Source organism: Cicer arietinum, chromosome 3, assembly GCF_000331145.2.
Source record: "Cicer arietinum cultivar CDC Frontier isolate Library 1 chromosome 3, Cicar.CDCFrontier_v2.0, whole genome shotgun sequence".
Lineage (NCBI taxonomy): Eukaryota > Viridiplantae > Streptophyta > Magnoliopsida > Fabales > Fabaceae > Cicer > Cicer arietinum.
This window is the reverse complement of record NC_021162.2, coordinates 62,551,709-62,574,754: the sequence shown is the minus strand read 5'-3', so window position 1 is coordinate 62,574,754 and position 23,046 is coordinate 62,551,709. Positions and strand designations below refer to the sequence as shown.

The following is a 23,046-nucleotide window of genomic DNA, read 5'->3' as shown; positions in this document are numbered from 1 at the left end:
CTTTAATTAAATGAAAAACATATATAACATCGTTCACTTCTTTTTGTAGTAATTAAAAGATAAAAGAGTGTATATCCTGTTGACACAAAAGATATCTTATATATAAGAAAATGCTATAAAATTAATCTAAAGTAAACATAAATAAAGTATAGAAAGATGAACACAAAGGAGAAGAAATAATAGAGAAGATAAAATATTGTATTATGTTCATCAAGATACATCCTTACAATACTTCATGGGTCATATTTATAGGACACAATTTTTGTAACTTACAAATATATTAAAAATATGTGTGCACTAATATAATGGAATAAATGGCATTTAATATTGTAGAGTGAGTGATTTTTAAATATAGAAGGTAGAAAAATGGACATCCACCATATATTATAATTATTCACAACACTCTATTTTAGATGTCCATTAAAGATATGTTTCATTGAAACCTACAAAAACAAATCTCGTGGGAAAAAACCTAATGAAGGAAAATAAGTATTTTTTGTTGTTGTGGGAACTGTCTTATTAAAAACCTTATCAAAAATATCAAATAGAACAAAATCATAGTTACGGGGAAAAAACTGCAAATTATAATTCTCCCTCTCATGCGAACAATCATCTCTAGGACGACGAATATTAATCTTCTATAATAGTTGCTTAAAAGTTTTATTTGACGATGACTTTGTATTTCTTTCAACTGGGCTATTATTGTGCGGATATAAGTCTCTTTCATGTGTTGAAGCATACACCTCAACCAAAAAACATTTCAACTTCTCTATGTAGTGCTAAAATTTCAATGCGAGGATTGGACAAATGACTCGCATCTCTCATATAACTAATTAAATATTTGACGATAAATTGAAAACAAATAATATATTAAAATATGTATAATTAGCAAGATACATTAGTCCCCTCAATTGAACTAAGATGCGATACTTTGGGATCAATTAGTTCTCATTGAATTACACAACAAATGTTATTTGCTCGTATTGAATAATACTAACACTTTTGCTATATAAACTTCATAATTTACAAAAATATTATTCTTTAAATACTCAATTTGTAATTTTGAAACAAATATTTTCCCTTCCTACATATTTCATCTTACACTTTTCTTTAATCAAAGTATTTCATATGTTCTTCACGAGTTTTGGTTTTATATCATCAACCTAAACATCAATTATAACAAATTTATTTGTTTACATATTTTCTTAAAAAAATAGACAAATTATGTCATTCTCACACATCTCATTTTAAAATATTCACTAAAAATATTATACAACATGCATATAATATCTTCTTATATTATAAAATATTAGTGTCTTTTTTTATGAGTCTTTTTATGAAATATAAACTCTATTAGTCATTTTTTTTCACGAGAATATCTTTAATTAAATGAAAAATATATATAAGACATTCACTTCTTTTTGTAGTAATTGAAAAATAATTTTGAAAAGAATATATATACTGTTGACACAAAAGCTATCTTGTATATAAAAAAATGCTATAAAATTAATCTAAACTAAACGTAAATAAGTATAGAAAAATGAACACAAAGGAGAAGAAATAATAGAGAAGAGAAAATATTGTATTATGTTCATCTAGATACATCCTTATAATACTTCATGAGTCATATTTATACGACACAATCTTGTAACTTATAAATATATTAAAAATATGTGTGCACTAATATAGTGGAATAAATGGCATTTAACATTTGTGGAGTGAGTGATTTTTAAATAAAGAAGGTAGGAAAATAGACATCCACTATATATTATAATTATTCACACCACTCCATTTTAGATGTCCATTAAAGATATGTTTCATTGAAACCTACTAAAAAAATTCTCGTGGGAAAAAACCTAATGAAGGAAAAAGAGTATTTTTTTTGTTGTTGTGGGAATTGTCTTATTAAAAACCTTATCAAAAATATCAAATAGAACAAAATCATAGTTACGGGAAAAAACTGCAAATTATAATTCTTCCTCTCATGCGAACAATCATCTCTAGGACGACGAATATTAATCTTCTATAATAGTTGCTTAAAAGTTTCATTTGACGATGACTTTGTATTTCTTTCAACTGGGCTATTATTGTGTGGATATAAGTCTCTTTCATGTGTTGAAGCATACACCTCAACCAAAAAACATTTCAACTTCTCTATGTAGTGCTAAAATTTCAATGCGAGGATTGGACAAATGACTTGCATCTCTCATATAACTAATTAAATATTTGATGATAAATTGAAAACAAACAATATATTAAAATATGTATAATTAGCAAGATAAATTAGTGCCCTCAATTGAACTAAGATGCGATACTTTGGGACCAATTAGTTCTCATTGGATTACACAACAAATGTTATTTGTTCGTATTGAAAAATACTAACACTTTTGCTATATAAGCTTCATGATTTACAAAAATATTAATCTTTAAATAGTCAATTTGCAATTTTGAAACAAATAATTTCCCTTCCTACATATTTCATCTTACACTTTTCTTTAATCAAAGTATTTCATATGTTCTTCACGAGTTTTGGTTTTATATCATCAACATAAACATCAATTATAACAAATTTATTTTTTCACATATTTTCTTAAAAAAATGGACAAATGATGTCATTCTCACATATCTCGTTTTAAAATATTCACTAAAAATATTATACAACATGCATAGATTTTTTGAGTAGATAAAAATACTTATTTATTTTGATTAAGTCATATCTTCAAGAGTATGAATTTTATGTCTGACGAAAATAATTTTTTTTATGAAATTTCATATAAGTATCATTATCAAATATGTTGTAACACATTTTTTATATAAATTGAGTCTTATGACTCTAAAATACTAAATACACGACTTCTAAAATTTTATTTTACATATAACTTCTTAACGAATTAATATTTATATATATATATATATATTAAAAAGTTAACTTTTTGTGTGTGAATGTACTAATTATCTATATCTCTATATCTAAGTTAGTATTGTTTTTTTTTTTTGGTAGAAGGAGTTTGGAGGAGAGGGAAAGGAAGAGAAGAAATATCAGTAGTTTTTTTTATGTTTATTTAAAGTGTAAGTTTAGTAATTGAGAGAAACAAAATCACTCTTTATTCATTTAATTGGAGATAGAAGGACTAGAGTAAGTATTTTAGATAAAATATATTTAATTTATTTGTTAGAAAAATAATGAAAAACAAATTCTTTTAATAAAATAGTTTTTGCTCTATCTATTAAATCTAAAAAAGATAATTTAAACTGATTCTATTACCTTAAAATGATTCGAATAGAGAAACAAATAAATCATTTAAAATTCTTCCTTACTCACCTCCATTATTTCCATTAAAATTCACCCCTCCCTTCTCTTAAACCAAACACAGTCATATTATTTTGGAAAGATAAATAAACTCACTTTAAAACATATTTTATACCTAGAAAGTTGAAAGAAAGAAAGAAAGAAAGAAAGAAATTGAGTCCGAAACAAGTCTCATAGCTGAGTTGAATCAATTCAATTCAGGATCCAAATTCTTCAACTTTTCACCATCTTATCCTCGTACGCTACGCTTCACTTTTCTTCAATTTCTCATTCAAATCCCCATGTCAATTTCCTTTATTTCAAAATTATATATTTTTTTTCCCAAGATTCGTCGTTTTCCTCGTTAAGATTCTTTAGTTTCTTTCATCAACGTTGATTTATACGCCTTGAAAATAATTCAATTTGGCTCTCTCTGCAAGATTCTTTTTGTTTTTTTGTTTATTCTGCTTTCAAATTTCGTCGTCGATGATGCACAGTTTCTTGCTGCTTATTTGTTGTTATCTTTTAAGCTCTTGTAAAATTACAACATGTGTGATGATATCAATGATTCTGGGATTTAGTTTTGTGTATGTGTAATGTGTTTATTTTTTATTTATCTAAGATGGTTATGTAGATTTGGAGCAATTAAAAAAAGTTGATTTGGGGATTATATATATTTTTTATCAATGATTCTTGATGAAGGTTGCATTATGTTAATAATTGATCGATTATTAACATAAGTTTTTACTTTCACTATGCAAAGGAAATTATGTTATGGGCTTAAAATTGTAGGCATGTTTGATGTTTGCCACGCGTCCGACACCCATACCAATTACTTATATTTTCTGAAATTATTACTAGTATTTACTTGTTGGTGCCGTGTCGGCCTGTTTGATGTTTGTGTCTATTTAAATGTTTCATAGCTAGTCAAAGGAAGATTCAAATCTGTGCATGTGCAGAATAGAAAGTCTCATTTGGATCCTTTTAATCAGTTGAACTATCTTGTGTTGGCAGTTTCCCAATTTTTCATCGGTGAAAAATGCAGATTATGATGTCAGTTCAGGGTAGCTGAAGAATATGTTAGCTTAGCTTAAGAAAAGCTTTTTGCGTTTGTTCTTAAGATGTATCTTTACACTATTTAATTGTCGATGAATAATAATGAGCTTATATCTTTGGCTCTTTGTTTCATTATTTGCCTCTTTACTTGCAGATATTGGCAAAAACTTGGCTTGCTTCTATGAGCCAAATCTTGTGTTTTATGTGGCTTCATAATGGTATTGAAGGGTTTTTGTGAAAGGATTGTTGCTGCTAAATGTTCTGCTAAAAGTTCAACCGATACTGTAGATAATACTCAAGTGCCCGCCTCTTCAAAGGCAGGGTCTAGTGATAGTAAGTTTCCCAAGGCTTCCTTATGGTCAACCTTCTTTACATCTGGTTTTTCAGTCGATGAAACATATAGTGAATCATCCGCTTCTGAAAAGAAAGCAGTTTATTCTCGAAATAGCGGGTGGGCAGCTGCTGTGAGGAAAGTCGTTAGTGCCGGTGGCTCAATGAGGAGATTTCAGGAGCGTGTTCTAGGGTCAAGCAGGACTGACATTTCGTGCTCTGATGGTGATGTGTGGCTTCTAGGCGTCTGCCATAAAATTTCACAGCAAGAATCAACTGGAGATGTAGATACTCGTAATGTGTTTGCAGCATTTGAGCAAGATTTTTTCTCAAAAATATTAGTAACATATCGAAAAGGTCTGTTAAATGTACACTACCTTTTTATGCAATGTTTAAATGATAGCAATAGTAGACTAACAAATTTTAATATACATACCTTATAGGCTTTGATGCAATTGAAGATTCTAAGTATACAAGTGATGTTAATTGGGGTTGTATGCTTCGAAGCAGTCAGATGCTTGTTGCTCAGGTATTATGCTTTCTATTTAATGTTTGTTTATTGACAAAGTTTTTGTCACATTTACCTTCTTAAAATCTCTGGTTGTTTTCCCTTTCGAAACAATGCTAATAATAAGCTTCCTCATATACAGGCATTACTTTTTCATAAATTAGGCAGATCGTGGAGAAAAACTACTGACAAGGTCAGTTGATTGGTATGCAATATGTCATGAATTAGATTGTTCTTTTTATACCTTTCTTTCTGTTGTTTTTGTGTTAACATCCTTATATGTTCTGCTTTGTGTTGAGGTATAATGACGTTAGGTTAACTCATTATTATATATACATATATTTTAAATAATTTACAGCCAGTTGATAAAGAATATATTGACATCTTGCAACTATTTGGTGATTCGGAGGCTGCTGCTTTTTCCATCCATAATCTTCTTCAAGCTGGTAAAGGTTATGGTCTAGCTGTTGGGTCATGGGTGGGACCATATGCTATGTGTCGCACATGGGAAGTTCTAGCTCGAAACCAAAGGGGGACAAATGAAATTGGAGAACAAACACTTCCAATGGCTATTTACGTTGTTTCGGGAGATGAAGATGGGGAGCGAGGTGGAGCACCGGTTGTCTGCATTGAAGATGCCTCCAAATGCTGTTCTGAGTTTTCAAGGGGCCTAGTTCCTTGGACACCTCTACTTTTATTGGTTCCCTTGGTTCTTGGACTTGATAAAGTCAATCTAAGGTTTGTAACATTTTCAAGGTTCTATGGTACCAAATAATTGATTAACATTTTGTCAAAAATAAATAAATAATAATAATTGATTCACATTTGGACCTTTTTATATTCTTATGCTTGTTTTAATATGTGTTTCCTGCCTATTTGGATTTTTTTTACATAATAGAAGTGGTAATCCATAAAGAGAATTTCCTTTATATTAATTCTTAAATCAAATAAGCCAATAAAAAAGATAGAAATTTGCATTACATTTGAATAACAAGTGTCTAAAAAATGACCAAAGCTACAACTTCTAGGTTGTAATTATACATAATCTGCTTACAGAAACACATCTTTTGGGTTCAAACTTGAAGTATATCTCCTTTGTGATGTAACATGATTGATTTCTCTATCTTTGTTAATGAGTTAGGTCACAGCAGAGATAATAATCTGGTGTGATGGATGCACGTAATATTATAGTCTTGTAGTTGTCTTTTTTGAATATTGGCTCATGAAGTTTTTAAAGTATGATTTGAAAGTAGTTCAATTTTCATGATAGTGCAATCACTGATCAGTTGCATTTATAAACGGTTGTTAGGTATATTCCATTGTTGCAGTCAACTTTTAAGTTTCCCCAGAGCCTTGGAATCTTGGGTGGAAAACCAGGTGCCTCAACATATATTATTGGTGTTCAGAATGAAAAGGCAATCTACCTTGATCCACATGATGTTAAGCCGGTATACAATATAACAAAATTATTACTACCTACTCACCTTATAAATGTGCACGTATCCACTTTTACTCCCCTCCCCCCTCCCTTTTCCCTCTCTCTTAAAGTTCTTGTTGTAGAATTATCTTTACCTAAATTTAGTAAGCAGATGTTTTATAGGTTTACAAGAGAGCTTGATAGGTGAAGATTCACAGCTCACTAAGTACATCTTAAATTATTTTCAGGTTGTTAATATTAATGTGGATACTCAAGAGCCTAATACATCATCATATCACTGCAAGTAAGCTTTCCACTATTATTGATTTTCTTATAATATCAACTATAATTTGTTAAGTCGGCTTTATATCTAACTTTTAAAAACTCCCAACAGTATTATCAGGCACATGCCTCTAGATTCGATTGACCCATCTTTGGCTATTGGATTTTACTGTCGAGACAAAGGTTTGCGAGTTACTTGAATTATGGCTAGACCAATATCTAAGCTTTTCTGTTAACTGACATCACTTTGTCAATGTTGTCTGACAGATGATTTTGACGATTTCTGTTCTCGGGCTTCTAAGCTTGCAGAAGAATCAAATGGGGCACCATTATTCACTGTAGCTCAATCTAGGAGTCTCTCAATGCAAGTCACAAGTAGTTCTGTATCAGGTGACAACAACACTAGATTTCAAGAGGATGGTTCCCTTGGTATGGACCTTGTCAATGATGCAGGCACCAATGAGGACGATTGGCAATTCCTCTAACTGTAGAAGTATGGCAGGGTAAAAAAGTTGTTGCTTGATTCTCAAAACTATTTACCACTTGCCGAGTTTGGTCGATCCTCGACTTGTCACTTGCACTCTTCAAACGTTGTTCAATAGGCTTGTAGAAATTTGAACTCATTGCGATTCTTTGACTTAAATCATTTGGTCATTTGTTCATATAGCTAACCAAGTATTTGTTGTACATTAAACCAGCTCGTTCATATTTGTTGATGTACTCTTTTTTTGGTTACGGTGGTGTAGTGGATATTACTTTAGCAATGTCAAATAAGTGGCAGAGTAGTTCATATTGAGATGGAATGTTTTCTTAAAATAAAAGATAGTATAAACGTAACACGAGTCATTTAATATAATTTGGGTAAAATTTTGATACATTTATTTGAGTGCTGTTACTATCGGCCACTCGTGAATGATTTTGATACATTTCTTTTCATCATATTCCGTCGTATCCAAACAAAATTTTATAGTTCAAACAACACCCCCAAAGCAACCCAATCTCCATCTTCATAAACAAAAACTAAATCACACATCCTCATCCAAGAAAAGAGTAACCATAAAATGTCACAAAAAGAAACAACAAAATAACTTAAATAAATTTTGGAAAAGAAGATGGGACACAACAACTAGTTTTACCAAATCATATAAGACTTAATTCTTATTTTGCTACATCACTTGACTTGAACACTATTTAGGTGCATTTCAACTAAAAGAACCAAGTTCAATAAATTTTGTTAAATTAAAAGACCAAATTTGACACTTTTAAAAGTTAAAAAGATAGAACCTCAAAATACATTCAACAAATAAAAACTTAAGCTAACTTTTTATTTTTAGAGAGGAGTGTAACAATATATTAGAAATTTTGAACATAATTAACCATCTATTAAATTCGTTTTCATGCTTAATATAATAAGATACTAATATATTAATTTGTAAAATTTCATTCAACTAATAAATATCAATATTATTAAATTAAATATTATATCTTAAATTTAAACTCGAGAAGTTGTGTGTAGCTTTCAAGTGGTATTTCATGTCTAAATAAAAAAAAAACATTATTTAAATATTTTAAAATAGAAAATCTCACTAGACACATTATTTGCTTAGGCCCCAAAAGAAATAGTTCATGGCATCTTCTTCTTCACAAGTCACAACGCAGCCCATGGTTTTGCTGCCTGAGTAGCTGAATCACTCTCCAACAACACAAACATCTTTCTCTTTTTCTTCGTCTTCTCATTCTTATTCTATCTTCCCCATAAAGCAACTTACGAGGTTACTCGATTTCCACTCTTTCTCTTCATTATCAATTACAGATCTCTCTCTCTCTCTCTCTCTCTGAACACATTGTTGTACAATGTAGTCCAAAACATCACACATTAGTATATCTTTTTTAAACACTGCTTCTGTGTTTTTCCTTCCCCTGCAGTTTCATTTTCTCGAAAGAAAAAAAATGGATCCATCGGCGTTGCTGTATAAACAGCTCAAGGTTCATGATTTCTTTCTGATTATGAGTTTATGGAATGTTAAATTTTGTGGGTCATAGGCAAAATTCAATTTTGTTGTTTTTAAATCTGATGGGTTGTGTTTGTTTGAATCCAATAGGGTGCAAACCCGTTTTTCTTGCTAGCAGGTCCCAATGTGATTGAATCAGAAGAGCATATTATGCGGATGGCTAAACACATCAAGACTATTTCCTCTAAGTATGTTCTTTCTTTTCATGTTTTATGTTTATTTTCATTATTGGGGAATGAAGTTGATGATCAGATGGAGATTTTTAGGGCATTAGTAATGTAGGTTGGTGGAGTTGTCAAACATCTATTTGTTGTTTGTTGATTTCACAATGAGGGTTTGGAAATATGTTAAAATTTAGAGTGTGATTGGATTGTGTTATTTGAGTTTAATTATTGACATAGGCACTTGTGAGATTTTTTGGGTGAGATTTTTTGGGTGAGATTTTTTGGGTGAGCTTATGACATGTCCATAAACTGTTTTCAGCTTATTTACAGAGGCTCACCAGGATAGGTTAAAAAACAACTTTAGTTTATATGAAAATAGTTTGACTTTATTTTATTTTTTATTATAGAAATAACTTAAAGATAAACACTTAATTAAGTTGTTTATCCAACCAGAGTCTAATGTTCACAACTAATCCTAGGTAGTAGGTACTGTGTCTTAAAAAGATGGGTCTTTGTGTAAAAACCCTTAGGTTTGGAACCAACTACTTTGTAGTCTTTTGGGTGAAATTAAATCTTTTTTCTTCCTATATATGAAGTAAAAGACTTAATTTTGATCCTTTGTCAGTATAAAAGTTAACAACTACTTGAGAAGTCATGATCTTTAACATGAAAAGTATAATGTTTGCATGGTAATGCGAATTAACTTGTAAAGTAAAATGGCAAGTAGATATGGTATTTGGTTTTATCTAAATTGACAGCTAACATGATCTCAAGTATTTATATATGTTTCAGATTCGGAATTCCATTGGTTTTCAAATCAAGCTTTGACAAAGCTAACCGAACATCATCAAAATCATTTCGTGGCCCGGGGATGGTTGAGGGATTGAAGGTTCATATTTCTAACACTTAATTGTCTTAACTTTGTGGTTTGCATCTTGAGGATCCTAGTTGTTCAAATTATTTGATATCATGTGACTAGTGGTTTTCTGGGAAGTTTTTTAGAAACTTTGTGGTTTGCAATAGAATATTGTATGATACTAATACAACCCCAAAAGCGAGCTCGAAGGGATTGAATCATCCAATTCATTGTCCTTGATATTGTTTCTGGATCTACTTATCCCTAGAGAATTTTGAGTCAAATGCTATCAGAGGTAGCATCTATACACCTTATGGTTGGACCTTGAGAAGTCTCACATGGTTACCTTGTAAGCCGCACCGACACCTTAGATTGAAGGCGTATTTGATGTCCGTCACGACCGTGACACATGTAGTTACACTCAATCACTTTCATTTTTTAAAATTATTTCCGATGTCAACGTGTCAATGTTAGTGTCGTATCCGGTGTTTGTGTTGGTGCTTCATGCTAAGAGTTTGAACGGCTATGCAATAGCTGTGATTCAAGGGGTCAAATATCACCTACTGCAATCCTGGTTATATCTCTAGGCAAAGGGGAAAAAATACTACACTAACACCAGTAAAATTTTAAGCCATCTTGTAGCATATGAGGAATTATGGCCTTTAATAGTGCTTAGTACAAGTGTCTGTATGTCAACTTACATCTAGTATGTTTGTTTGACATGTAAATTGCTTCATAACAATGTTTAACTACGTCTAAATCACAGAATTTTGCACTGGATAAAACTCTTTTGTCTTAGTTAAATGAATTTCCTTCTTTAATTTTGCAATTTTTCCTTCAGATACTAGAGAAGGTTAAAATAGCATACGACATTCCTATAGTGACAGATGTCCACGAGGCCGCCCAGGTAAAATCATTTTTGTTTCCAAAATATAATCTTATTGATTTCACATTTATTTTATAGAATTCATATTCCATAACCTTGTTGCATTGTCAAAACTCCCATATAGTGATATTTTTGGCATACCAACCTGACTAGTTTGTTATATGTTGTTTGAAGGGATAGCATTACATATTTGTCTGTGTCAAAGGTAGAAAGTTGGACAAGGTTTTTCTTTAAGTGATGCTTAGTCGAATGGAATTGCTGCTGCACAGATAAAATTAAAATAATGAAATAATTGTTACAAGATTAGATTAGTTTATATGTTTTTTTTCTTCTCACATGCATGTGAATAGACTACTCATGACAAAAAGAATCAGTTTACATTGGAATAATAACTTGAAAGGCATTTTGCTTTAATATTCCATTTGGTTTGGAATTATATTAAGTGCCAGCTTGATTATCTTATAGTCGCTTATATTTTCCTTAACAATTCCATTATGCCCATTTGAATTTGAAAACCAGAGTGGTCATTACCTATTTTTATTGACAATTTCATAATATATGATTTGATCTTATTAAATGATGGAATTGATTTTTCCAACATACACTTCATGGGGAGTGTGGTAATCATATTTCAGATTCTGATTCTTTATCTTCCTTTGATTCATTTATATTTTCTTTGGTCAGTGTGAACCAGTTGGCAAAGTTGCAGATATCATTCAGATTCCAGCATTCTTGTGCCGCCAAGTAAATACTTATCACATTCAAATTTCAATATCCATCATAGTTGGATTTTATCGCTATCAAATTTAATAAATGTGCCAACATAAACTGTTCCGTTTATTTGCTTACAATGACAGACAGATCTTCTAGTTGCAGCAGCCAAAACTGGGAAGATTATAAACATCAAGAAGGGCCAGTTCTGTGCTCCTTCTGTTAGTATTTTCCGATTTCATTGCTTACAAATTTATGAATTATTAACAATCACTTGAGCTTCAGAATGAATATTCCCTGTGTTTTTAGCATTATTTATATGATTCTTAATTTTCATACATATAGGTCATGGCAAATTCAGCTGAAAAAGTTCGGTTAGCCGGAAATCCTAATGTGATGGTTTGTGAGAGAGGAACAATGTTTGGCTACAGTGAGTTGATAACATCTTTTTTTAAGGTCCTTTTATGCATGAGGTTGAAGTACGGCAATTGATGAAATCAATTTTCCTTTGTTTCTATGATTGATTAAATTATTTCCTTCTTTATATAGATGATTTGATTGTTGATCCACGTAACCTGGAGTGGATGAGAGAAGCCAATTGTCCCGTTGTAAGTAAATATTTATTTTGTAATATGCTTCTCTTTAAGATAAACATTTTGAATCTATGTGTGATGTATCAGTTCTTAATTAATAAAATGATAGATTATAGACACCTTTTAATATGGTAAAATAATCATCACCAATCATATTAAATAGTGAAGAACGATGTTCAATCTCACTCTATTAATAGAGAACTATTCTTAAGCAGCCGTTTGGCATTGCTTTAAATTTTCTCTGATGAAGTCTCTTGCCACTCTCTCTTTCTCTGCTCTGCTGTCTATTTTCTGGAAACTCAGTTTTGTGTTTTGTCTCAGGTAGCTGATATAACGCACTCGCTACAACAACCTGCTGGAAAGAAGGTTTGATTAATGTTGTTTATTTAATTCCTTTGTTTTTTTGATACAAACATAGGAACATGGCTTTGCAACCCTTTATTGGTTATTATATTCTTAGCCTGTGTTGCTTCTGAAAATCACAAAAGGGTGTAATTAACTTCTGTTGCTGAAATGTTGGTGTTGGCAATAATTGTCAGAAATTTGTGTTCATGGTGTCTTATTAGTTATCATCATAGTTTATGTTAGTATTTTGCATTTAAAAAGAGATCAGATCAATTTTTATCTACCACTGATAATTCTTTTTCTTCGGTTCTCTTTCACATATTTTCTCCTTTGTTTCGACACTTGGTTTATCTATTAACCACTTATTTGAACTTCATTAACCACTTAAAAAGTTGTCACAAAAGTTGTCAAATTTTAGTTGTACAAAAATCATTTCTCTATAATAAATTAGTAATATATATTATTTTTGTTCTCTCTGTAAATTGGAGTCTCCCATGATCTTTAAGTATATTTTTCAAATCTGGCTTCTTCGATTCCAGCTTTTAAATAACTTTCTCAAAACATTACTCTTGGTTGGATTAACATAATAGTTTCATCTATAGTTGGATGGAGGAGGTGTTGCAAGTGGAGGTCTTCGAGAACTAATACCTTGCATCGCAAGGACATCAGTTGCCGTTGGGGTCGATGGTATCTTCATGGAGGTATAAAAGATAGCTATAATTTGTTAGTATTGTTATAAACAATAGTAGTTCAGGGTAAAAGATTTCTTGGATTTTCAGGTGCATGATGATCCGCTGAATGCACCCGTCGATGGTCCAACGCAGTGGGTGAGTTGGTGCTTATCATATTACTGTTCTGATTTATAAAACACTGTTTCCTCGACATCTATTTTTGTTTGGATGCTCAGTATATTTAAGTCAAATAGAGCATTTAATGAACTATATACAAAATCTCCTTATTTGACAGCCTTTGCGCCACTTGGAGGAGCTACTTGAAGAGCTTATAGCTATTTCTGTAAGTTATTGCTTGAAGTTTATGATTTTAGGTTGCATAATATATTTTTAAACAATCTAACTGAACTAGTCTTGATTCCCCAAGGATCTAGGATGTATTAATTTTTCCAATTATAGATATAAAACCAATTTATAGAGTGCGCGCAGACAATGCATTTGCTTTTACAGCAGAAAGATAAAGACAATTTGAATGCACACATAGTGATATTGACAAAGCATTTGCTTTTACAGCAGAAAGATAAAAACAATTTGAATGTTCCGTTTTACTTTGAGTTTTGAGGATGTATATTTTATTTAACACCAACTTGATTAATTGTAGAGGGTAAGCAAAGGGAAGAAGCAGTTTAACATTGATCTCACGCCGTTTCATGAATAAGAAGAATGGTAAGAAATTATTTGGTTTTCTGTGTTAAGTTTCTCCTGCTAGTTAATAGTCCTTTTTCTATGATGTTTTTTTTTATAAGTAAATCTTAATAAATTAGTGGTTATATTAGTTTCTCGGGTTTGAACCTGGTACCTCCTTCAATGTCTCATAGTTCACCAACCGAGCTACCTACAAAGGACCTTTTGTCTTTGTTTGATAACTGAAAGGAATGCAGCAAATTTTTGATAATTTTGGCCCCATTTACTTTGTAAAAATATTGTGTTTTCATTTTTTAAAATATGTGTTCATTTTTTTTATCTTGAGGAGAAACTATTGAAGTGAACCAGTGTCATGAAAAGAAAATGAAATGCTGGTTAATGAAGAGGCATTTTGGAAAATAATGACAATTTTTTTTTTTTTTTTTTACATTTTCATTGATTTTAGAAATGTAAGACTGATTGTTGACTTAAAAAAGTATCTTACCTCCTTATTAATAAATAAAATTAACACAATTTTAAAAAATAAAAAATAGAAAAGGTTTTCACCATATAAACAGACCATAAATACCAGATTGTAATTTGTATCCAATTGTGATTCTGGTTACCAAGTTTTGATGTATTTTTTGTCTTGCAGGTGATAGTTGAGTAATGCTGGATATAATTTTCTGAGCATTGTTCTTTAAAGATTGTTCAAGATTGAATACAAAATTATCTTCATTTCCTAGCACAAGTTCAAGTGCCTCATAAGAAAGATGGTTTTTAACCTAAAAACTGTTTGATGATCCATGCTTGTATCTCCATGTAGTGAGACTACCAACTGTTGTTTGTCACTGATCCTGTGTAGGCCTTGATCATGTCAGTTACTAAACATGAGGCAAATAAGTATAAAATATAGGTAGAGTATTGATTATGTCTCTTGTTACTTAAATTAATTCAGTACTTTGATTATTTAATATACAAATTATTATGAACTCAATTGAAAAGCTTCTTTTGACAGCCAACTTTTCTGCGTAATTTCTCAACAACACTTTCAAGCAGTTTTCTCCCCAAAACATATCAAATTGGGCCTCAGTTTTTCAAAGTTTAGGCCATGTTTAAGGAAATAGTCCAATTAACGCGCACAACTATTAACACTTCCGTTTTTTTTTTTCTGACACACTCATCTTTTGATGGAAGTTTATTTCTTGACAACAAAATATGTGGAACAAATAACCAAGGTGGCCAGTAGCTTGGCACTTTTAATCACATGCCCATTGTTGAAATTGAATTTGGACCGCAAGTTGTCAAATAGTTTTCTATAGATCGAATAAGATTATAGGATTCAAAAATTAAGAAATATTTATTTTTTAATTTGAGTCATATAATGTTGATCAAATGACTGACACATTAAAGAAAAAAATAATAAAAATATTTAAAAAAACAAAATTCTATTAATAAAAAATCAAATAAAACACATTAAAAAAATGCGGTTGAGTGATGTTCCAAAACAAATAACATGTTAAATCTCTTATTTTGTAGATAAATTTGTATTATTTTAACAATTTTTTTTTTATTTTGTAGATAAATTAGCAACTTAATTCTATTTTATTTACAACTTTTTCTTTTTTTTTTTTCTTTCTGAATCTAATAAATAAAAATAATTAATTAAAAAAATTATATTAATAACATTATACAAAATACACTAAATTAAAAAAAATATTAAAATTAAATTAATAAAATACTATAATAATTTATTTATTTTAGCACATTTATTCAACCGCATTAATAATATAACCGCATGAAATAATCTTTATGATTATTTAGGGGAATAGTTATTTGAAGTGAAGTTTTATAAAGACAACTCAATTGGTATTATTAACACGGTAATATGCAAAAAAATTGAATTTAAAATTTTAAAAGTTAATAGATTAAATTCTTATACACATTTATTTAATTAAATAATAATATATTAAGTAAATATTTGTTGAGATACTTTACGAATTAATATAAACAACTACTAACTTTTTTTTAGTTAGTTCTGAAAACTTTTTTATAGTTCCTAAAATCTCTCAATTATATCTACTTGATTTAATTTGATATAGAAACTAATCCTTACTTTTTTTGCTAATATTTTGCGTCTTGTTGGTTCCTATTTGATTCAGCCGCTCTATGTGGTTTTCTATATAGTCCTTCTACCGCTTCTCAATTTTCTCTCTTTTTTCATATACACCAATTTGGTTCGCTTCCAATTTTTAATTCGCTTCGATCAAGACTCTAGTATTATAGGTTTCAAACTATTTCATCTTCTGCAATTTCGGATTTTTATTTTAGCGTATTCTGATCCGAATAATTCTTTATTTTGGGAATCTCGTTTCTTCGATTAGGTTCAAGAAAACTGCGAACAATGCCTCCGAAAGTGGTAAAAAGAGGTGATGCGGCGAGGAAAACGAGGGTTTCTTCAAAAGCTGCAATTCAGAATCAGCAGCAAGAACCTGAACCTGATCCTGTCAAGAATCCTATTGCTGGTGTTGTGGTGGAAGAGAACACCGTTGATACAAACAATTTGGCTCCAGAGACGTTGCCCAATGGTTTGGTTGTTGTGGAAAGTAAGTCCCCTTTCCTATCTATTTTTTAATGTTTTTTTTTGTGTGGAATTTTTTCATTCGTTATTTATATATGCAATGCTTTTAATCGTGTATGATGGATTTTGTGGCTGTTATGGGTTTTATCTAAAGTTAAATTTTTTCTTATATTACATTTTAATGATGATTATCACGTGAACTTGGGTTATGAAAACTTGTTTATTGGTATGGAAGTACTCTATTGTTTTTGTTGTCTTGTGAATATTGATTGTTTTGGGAGACTATTGGTGATAGTGAATGTCGCAAGAAACCTGCATATGGCATATTCCACAAGCCCTTGACCAGAGTGTAGTTGAATAGTGGCACTATAGCAATGTAGTATAGTGGAATTTGAACAAATCCCTATTGTTCCACAATACGCTATTTTGTACAAAATATTATCAAATAGACGCCATAGCAATGTAGGATAGTGGAATTTGAACATATTGCTATTTTTTGCGATCTGCAAATTGACGTCATCATTGAAGGATCATGATTAAGTGGTACTACACATTATTGTTTCTTTTTCTTTCATAATTTTGTTGTTTTGGCAACGTGACATTAACAGCTATTGGATATGGAGATGTATATACTTTCAAGTTTTTTTTTTGTAATTTGTTCTAGTTTTTTTCCTTCTATTTTGAGATGGTGAATGATTGTGGAAAATGGATTACCCTAATTTAATAAGTACTATAATGTTGGGAAAGTTGAGAGTGTTTTGATTGGGATGGTTTTAAATATTTAATATTATGGCAGACAATGGAGAGGAGGTTAAGGAGTCCATAGATGAATATGAAAAGGATGAGCACTTAGATTTGGAGGATAATTACCATGAGTATGAACCTGAGGAGTATGTTGGTGTTGACTATGATGAGCGGGGAATTGAACAAGTTGAGGGTCAGGAGGAGGAGGTGGTAGATGAAGTGGAGGAAGAACCTGAAGAGTATGTGGATGAAGAACCTGAAGAGTATGTGGATGAAGAACCTGAAGAGTATGTGGATGAAGAGGAGTGTGATACAGGTGATGAAGAAGTTGAATATGTTTATGAAGAAGTTGAGGGTGATGATGCCGATGCTGGTGATGATGAGCATGCTGGTGAGGAGAACGACCATAAGCATATGGCTGATGTGGAGCAAGAGGAACACGGTGGAGTTAGAAAGGAGAGGCAGAAGCAGAAGGAATTTGAAGTATTTGTCGGGGGCCTAGACAAGGATGCGACAGAGCATGATCTGAGGAAGGTTTTCGGCAAGGTTGGGGCAATCTCTGAAGTCAGGCTGATGATGAATCCTGAGACTAAAAGGAACAAGGGATTCGCATTATTGCGTTTTGAAACTGCCGAACAAGTGAAAAGAGCATTGGCGGAGCTAAAAAATCCAGTGGTAATCTTTGATCTTCTCATGGTTAGAGCAGATTTACAATTTGCAGTGTATTAAATCATATGTTTTCATTACTACAATTTCAGATTAATGGCAAACAATGTGGTATCACTCCATGTCAGGACAGTGATACTCTCTATTTAGATAACATATGCAAGACATGGAAAAAGGAAGCTGTAAGTCTTTTTTTTGGGTCTATTTCTTGCATCCTTCAAGGCCCTCGTTTCTAACTGTTAATGAAACTTCTGATGCCGCCAGTTAAAGGAGAAATTGAAACATTATGGAGTTGAAAGTTTCAAGGATTTGACTTTAGTAGAAGATGGTAGCAATGAGGGAATGAACTGTGGATTTGCATTTTTGGAATTTTCAATCTGCTCAGATGCTAAGGAGGCCTACAAGCAATTGCAGAAGAGAGACATTGTTTTCGGAGTTGATAAGCCTGCAAAGGTTTCCTTTGTTGACCAGGGTGATGAAATCATGGAACAGGTATATTTTTGGATCTTCTTTGCTTGCTTTTGTCAAGGGCTGATGTATAGAACCTGCAAAACATGGTTCTTCGATCACATTGAAGCATTTGAGAATTGGGCTATTGGCACTCCTTGCACATCTATGCTGTGATGTGATATTATGATTTTATTTTTCCACTGACTGCTCATAAAAAGAACGTTCTGGGTTTGCTTTATGATTGATTAATTTCATAGATTTATACAGATTAAACCTAGTTTACTTTGGAGGTTGAACAAGAATCACAAGATGGTCATTGGTTTTTAAATTTTAATACTTATTATAACTTCCATTTGTTGATTGCTATGATGCACAATCATGAAAGATTAAGATACAAACATGTAGATACCGTTAATGGGCAAAATATAGGCCATCAATAGAAAGATGAAGATCAGAGAAGATGAAGATGTATGTGGGAAAATATGCATATGCAACATTTTTCAAATGTCGAATTAAAGTACTTTTGAACAATTTTTTTTCCTTTATATTTTTAATGAAAAAATGATTGTTCTCACTATAGCTATGTCGAAGGTATGTCAAAGCGAAGAAAGTTTTTTTTTTTGGGAACATTTGTCTGAGGTGTGTGCTACCGCTATATGTTGTTGTATGAGTGTGTGTCTGTCGGACACATGGACACACCTAAACCCAAGAGTTTCAGTGCTTCATATAGGTTTATCAATTGTCATTTGTTTCTTGTGTAGCTGATCAAGTGTAGCTGAATTTCAGGTTAAAACTATATTTATTGATTTACTGCCTCCTTCATGGGATGAAGATTATGTCCGAAGTCTTCTTAAGAAATATGGGGAGGTTGAAAAGGTTGAGCTTGCTAAGAACATGCCAGGTGCTCGTAGGAAGGATTATGGATTTGTTACATTTACTACGCATGCTGCTGCTGTGGAATGTGCTGATAGCATTACCAGTGCAGGGTTAGGTGAAGGCAACAAAAAGGTCTGTTTGGTTTTTAAATTTGATGTACCTGTGCAACAGTTAAAATGTAGCATTTTATAATGCTTCTAGCATCTTTCAGGCAAAAGTTAGGGCTAGATTGTCAAGACCTCTTCCGAAAAGTCGTGGAAAATATGTTATTCGTAGGGACTTTTCTGGCCACAAGTTAGGAAGATTGGCAAAGCCTTCACGGCTTCGACCTGCACCACGGGGTCGACCTGCACCACATAGTCGACCTGCTCGTGTGGTGAGAAGATTCGGAAATCGCATTCCAGCAGTTAGACCTTCTAGCATGAGAAATAGACGTCCGGTCGCATCCATACCAGTACGAGCTAGGCCAGTCACTCCTCCAGCTAGATCCTTTGACAGGAGATTGGCCGGTATGGATTATTAACTTTTTCCCTAGCAGAGTTCCTGTTATTACTTTTTCTTTATGATTATATATTATGATGTTGTCTTTTTATCAGCTGCACATCCAAAAAGCAGCATGAAGAGAGATTATGGTCGAGCTGCGGATCTACCACCTCTAAGAAGTAGAGTTTCCCCAGATTATGGCTCTCGGGTGGCTTCTCAAAGGCGTCCATCTTATAGAGAATATCCAGCCCGTGACTCTGGCTACCCTGACCTACATAGGAATACATCTCGAAGTGCACCAAGGATGGATTACCTGGATGATGGCTATGACCGTAGACTTGAGAGGCCTCCTCCACCTCTCCATCTAAGTTACCGTGAAGGACGCTCTCGTGTTTATGACACACTATCTGGCTCAAAACGTCCTTATGCTGCAACAGTAAATACTATTTTAAACATTCATTTTAACAGTCTTGTTTATTTTAGTTCTGGTTCTTGTTTAAATAACCAAATAAATTCTGTTTAATTTTTCTTTCTCATCAGGACGATATTTCTCCACGATATGCTGATGCCAGTGCTCGCCAATCAAGATCTCGTTTAGATTATGATTATGGAGGTAGTGCTTCAAAATATAAAGAGGCTTATGGTGATAGGTTAGTTTCCTTCCATCCAAACAAGGTTCTTGCATTCCCCCAAATCTAATCCGATTTTTCTTTGCTAACTTATTCCTTACATTTTTATTGGCAGGCTTGGAAGATCTAGTTTGGGATATAGTGGCAGTAGAAGTTCTATATCTATTCAAAATTCACACGAGACATATAGCAGTCGACAAGACACAAGTTACGGTGGAGGTGAATATTGTTAAAATAATCTTATATGTTGTTTTTAACATAATTTTTTTTATTGTTTTGTCTTTACATCTTTCTTGTATGTTGCGTGTCAGGTTCTCTTGGTCGTAGTGATGGGGTTATCTACTCATCAAGTTATGGTAGCGGTTACTTATCTCGTGGAAGCGATGTAATGTTCCTGTCCTTTTCTCAATTGGAAGTAGCGTTATTTTATATATGTCCTATATATTTGTGACATTCTTGTGTTTTATTCTGCTGATGGTTTAGGTTGGTGGTAGCTCGTATTCGGCCATGTATTCTGGCAGGGGTATGAACAGTAATAGAAGTTATATCGGTAGTGGCAGTGGTGGATCTAGGTCTTATTATTGAGGTAAGCCATCTAATAACTCATTGGCATTGTATTTTATGAATTACATGTGGAAGCACCCAATAAAATATTTTTCTCTAATATATTTCTTTTTCTTCCTAAGGGATGCTTGGCGAAGATTGCACACCCACCAGCCAATTTATCTGAAATCTGAATATAACTGAGGCTGCTGTTGGATTGGATGTGTGTTTTGAAGCTTATGGACGTCATGATGCCTGCCGTTTGGAGAGATGGAACATTGCTAAGTTATAAGATTGATTGGAAATTTGTCACGAATCAAGGGTTATTTCAATTCAAGATATTTTGGAGTCTTTTCTGGATGGACAGTTGAAGTTCTTCAATTTGTGGCTTTGTGCTGCAAAGTGGTGACATGAAAAGAGAAGTGCCAAGCATGTGATGTGTAATTATTAAACCTAGTTTTATAAGACTCAGGTGTACAGATTTGGAATTTTTTGCTGTCGAAAAAGCTGGTTTATTAAATAGAATAGAGATTTTTTATTTTGCTAGTTGAATGGTCATCAACACTAGGAGTGGTCTGGAATGAATCTCCTACATCAACTGCACCATGTAGTATCTGTAAAGAAAGTTAGATCTAGAGATAGAACTTTTTTCTCGTAGTCTAACTATTTCAACAATTGATAAGTTGTAGGTCGATACTGTGTATCACCATTAAATCGTATCGAAATAATGATAAAAGAATAGTTATAACAATTGTTTTTATAATGACTTGCTAGTATAATATATCTATTTTCTAAAATGTGTAAATGGAACAAGTTAACGAGGAAGTTCAACAAACATAGCAGCGCACTAGATGCAGCTATCAACATCGAAAGAACATGTTATTTCTATATAGGTTGTGTTTTCCCGTTGTCATCCATATTATGATGATGATGAGTCTAACGATGATGGCATATATCTTTATTTTGAAACTTGTGACGTATGTATGTTGACAACGCTATTTACATAATATTTTATTTTATTTTTACAATGATGTTTTTTATGTTTACAATTTATTTTAAAAATAGATTAAAAAAGTACTGCAAACATTAAAACACAAAATAAACTGAAAATCAGTTTTTCATTACCCAAGAAAATTCCATTAATAAACGGTACATAATTTGAATGTTTTTATCCATGCTCCTTCCATGACTAATTTACCTGGGAGAATTGTCTGTGAGTAATGTTAATTGTGATTTTTCGGTGGATAAATTTACGAGTAACTTTACTCACAGACATTCTAAAGTAAGCGTATCTCACTATTTGTTCGTGGGTAAATATTTACCTACATGCAAATTAACTACCAACTGTGACACCCTAAATCCCAAAATAACATTTATAATAATATATACTAAATTATTTGAAGAAAACTTGCAGCGGATAAACAAAATTTGTTAAAGAGAATAAAAACTTTAATATCTAATTTAGGATATCACGTTTCTCTAAATACACATGTAACAATTCAACTTTGTTCCTCAATTAAAATAGTACAATATCAATGAACTTGATTTAACTATAATTTCTTGATTTAATTCCCAAGACTTACTCGTACTAAGTTTTCATATAAAAAGTCATTTATAATAAGATAAGTAAAATACACATTACAACTCTTAATTCCTGATATCACCTATCAGAGCGGGGTTTCTTCCAAACTTGAACTTCGAGACTCATTAACCTATAATAACTGCGATTTCGCAAACGCATAGCCAAGCCAGTCAAACACAAACAACGAAGGAGGTGAGTTTTGAAATCATGTTGATAGTATAATATAAATAAGATGAACACGCAATTAATCATCAATAAACCGTATCATTACACAAACATTCTTCAAGGAAAAACATCACATTATATAGTCAAAATCAAAGTAAATCCATACACTTCACCGTAACATCAAATCATCGCATGAATTATTATCACACATAATACATATTAATCACAACAAAACAATCACAAGAAAATGCAATGCTATGCATGAGCTTAGACTCTACTTCACAATGTGGTACCATTCTGACTATGAATTACTTGGTTATGAGGCTTGATACTATGCCACCATCCCGGTGGACGGACAATTCAAATTGGCCATGTCCTCATAGATCCCCTCAACTCAACCCGAGACACATATACGTGACAATCGAGGTAAACGTGTGTTGCGTGGTAGCTCCCGACATTTGGAGTGCTACCTTCAAGTCACCTCGGAATTTCCCACCCGAATACCTCCAATGTCTAACAATCT

General features: G+C 32.2%; 3 protein-coding genes across 7 annotated transcripts; all 3 read left to right on the top strand.

Moving 5' to 3' along the window:
* Positions 1 to 3,405: 3,405 nt before the first annotated feature.
* LOC101502836 (cysteine protease ATG4) lies at positions 3,406 to 7,678 on the top strand. 3 transcript variants are annotated; one of them, XM_012713719.3, is made up of 10 exons: positions 3,406 to 3,547; positions 4,500 to 4,678; positions 4,778 to 5,032; positions 5,119 to 5,204; positions 5,326 to 5,376; positions 5,542 to 5,921; positions 6,493 to 6,631; positions 6,849 to 6,904; positions 6,995 to 7,065; positions 7,150 to 7,678. In XM_012713719.3, exons 2-10 carry the CDS (start codon positions 4,561 to 4,563, stop codon positions 7,365 to 7,367), a joined length of 1,374 nt encoding a protein of 457 aa, XP_012569173.1. In that variant the 5' UTR covers positions 3,406 to 3,547; positions 4,500 to 4,560; the 3' UTR covers positions 7,368 to 7,678. The 3 variants fall into 3 exon arrangements, with proteins under 3 accessions (XP_012569173.1, XP_004492910.1, XP_027188558.1); XM_004492853.4 differs by having other exon boundaries at positions 4,500 to 5,032; XM_027332757.2 differs by lacking the exon at positions 3,406 to 3,547 and having other exon boundaries at positions 4,538 to 4,678; positions 4,771 to 5,032.
* A 792-nt stretch (positions 7,679 to 8,470) lies between these two features.
* Positions 8,471 to 14,801, top strand: LOC101502103 (2-dehydro-3-deoxyphosphooctonate aldolase). Its single transcript, XM_004492851.4, has 15 exons — positions 8,471 to 8,654; positions 8,809 to 8,868; positions 8,985 to 9,082; positions 9,851 to 9,947; positions 10,756 to 10,821; positions 11,485 to 11,544; positions 11,658 to 11,732; positions 11,857 to 11,941; positions 12,061 to 12,119; positions 12,426 to 12,470; positions 13,052 to 13,150; positions 13,229 to 13,276; positions 13,416 to 13,463; positions 13,782 to 13,846; positions 14,460 to 14,801. The coding sequence occupies exons 2-14, from the start codon at positions 8,833 to 8,835 to the stop codon at positions 13,836 to 13,838; spliced, it is 873 nt and encodes a 290-aa protein (XP_004492908.1). The 5' UTR covers positions 8,471 to 8,654; positions 8,809 to 8,832; the 3' UTR covers positions 13,839 to 13,846; positions 14,460 to 14,801.
* Positions 14,802 to 15,884: 1,083 nt separating this feature from the next.
* LOC101501778 (uncharacterized) lies at positions 15,885 to 21,527 on the top strand. 3 transcript variants are annotated; one of them, XM_012713715.2, is made up of 13 exons: positions 15,886 to 16,090; positions 16,189 to 16,410; positions 17,182 to 17,804; positions 17,888 to 17,977; positions 18,060 to 18,287; positions 19,032 to 19,253; positions 19,333 to 19,630; positions 19,718 to 20,040; positions 20,145 to 20,254; positions 20,349 to 20,452; positions 20,545 to 20,618; positions 20,717 to 20,819; positions 20,920 to 21,527. In XM_012713715.2, the coding sequence occupies exons 2-12, from the start codon at positions 16,209 to 16,211 to the stop codon at positions 20,816 to 20,818; spliced, it is 2,376 nt and encodes a 791-aa protein (XP_012569169.1). In that variant the 5' UTR covers positions 15,886 to 16,090; positions 16,189 to 16,208; the 3' UTR covers position 20,819; positions 20,920 to 21,527. The 3 variants fall into 3 exon arrangements, with proteins under 3 accessions (XP_004492906.1, XP_012569169.1, XP_073222673.1); XM_073366572.1 differs by having other exon boundaries at positions 15,891 to 16,041; XM_004492849.4 differs by having other exon boundaries at positions 15,885 to 16,410.
* Positions 21,528 to 23,046: the final 1,519 nt, after the last annotated feature.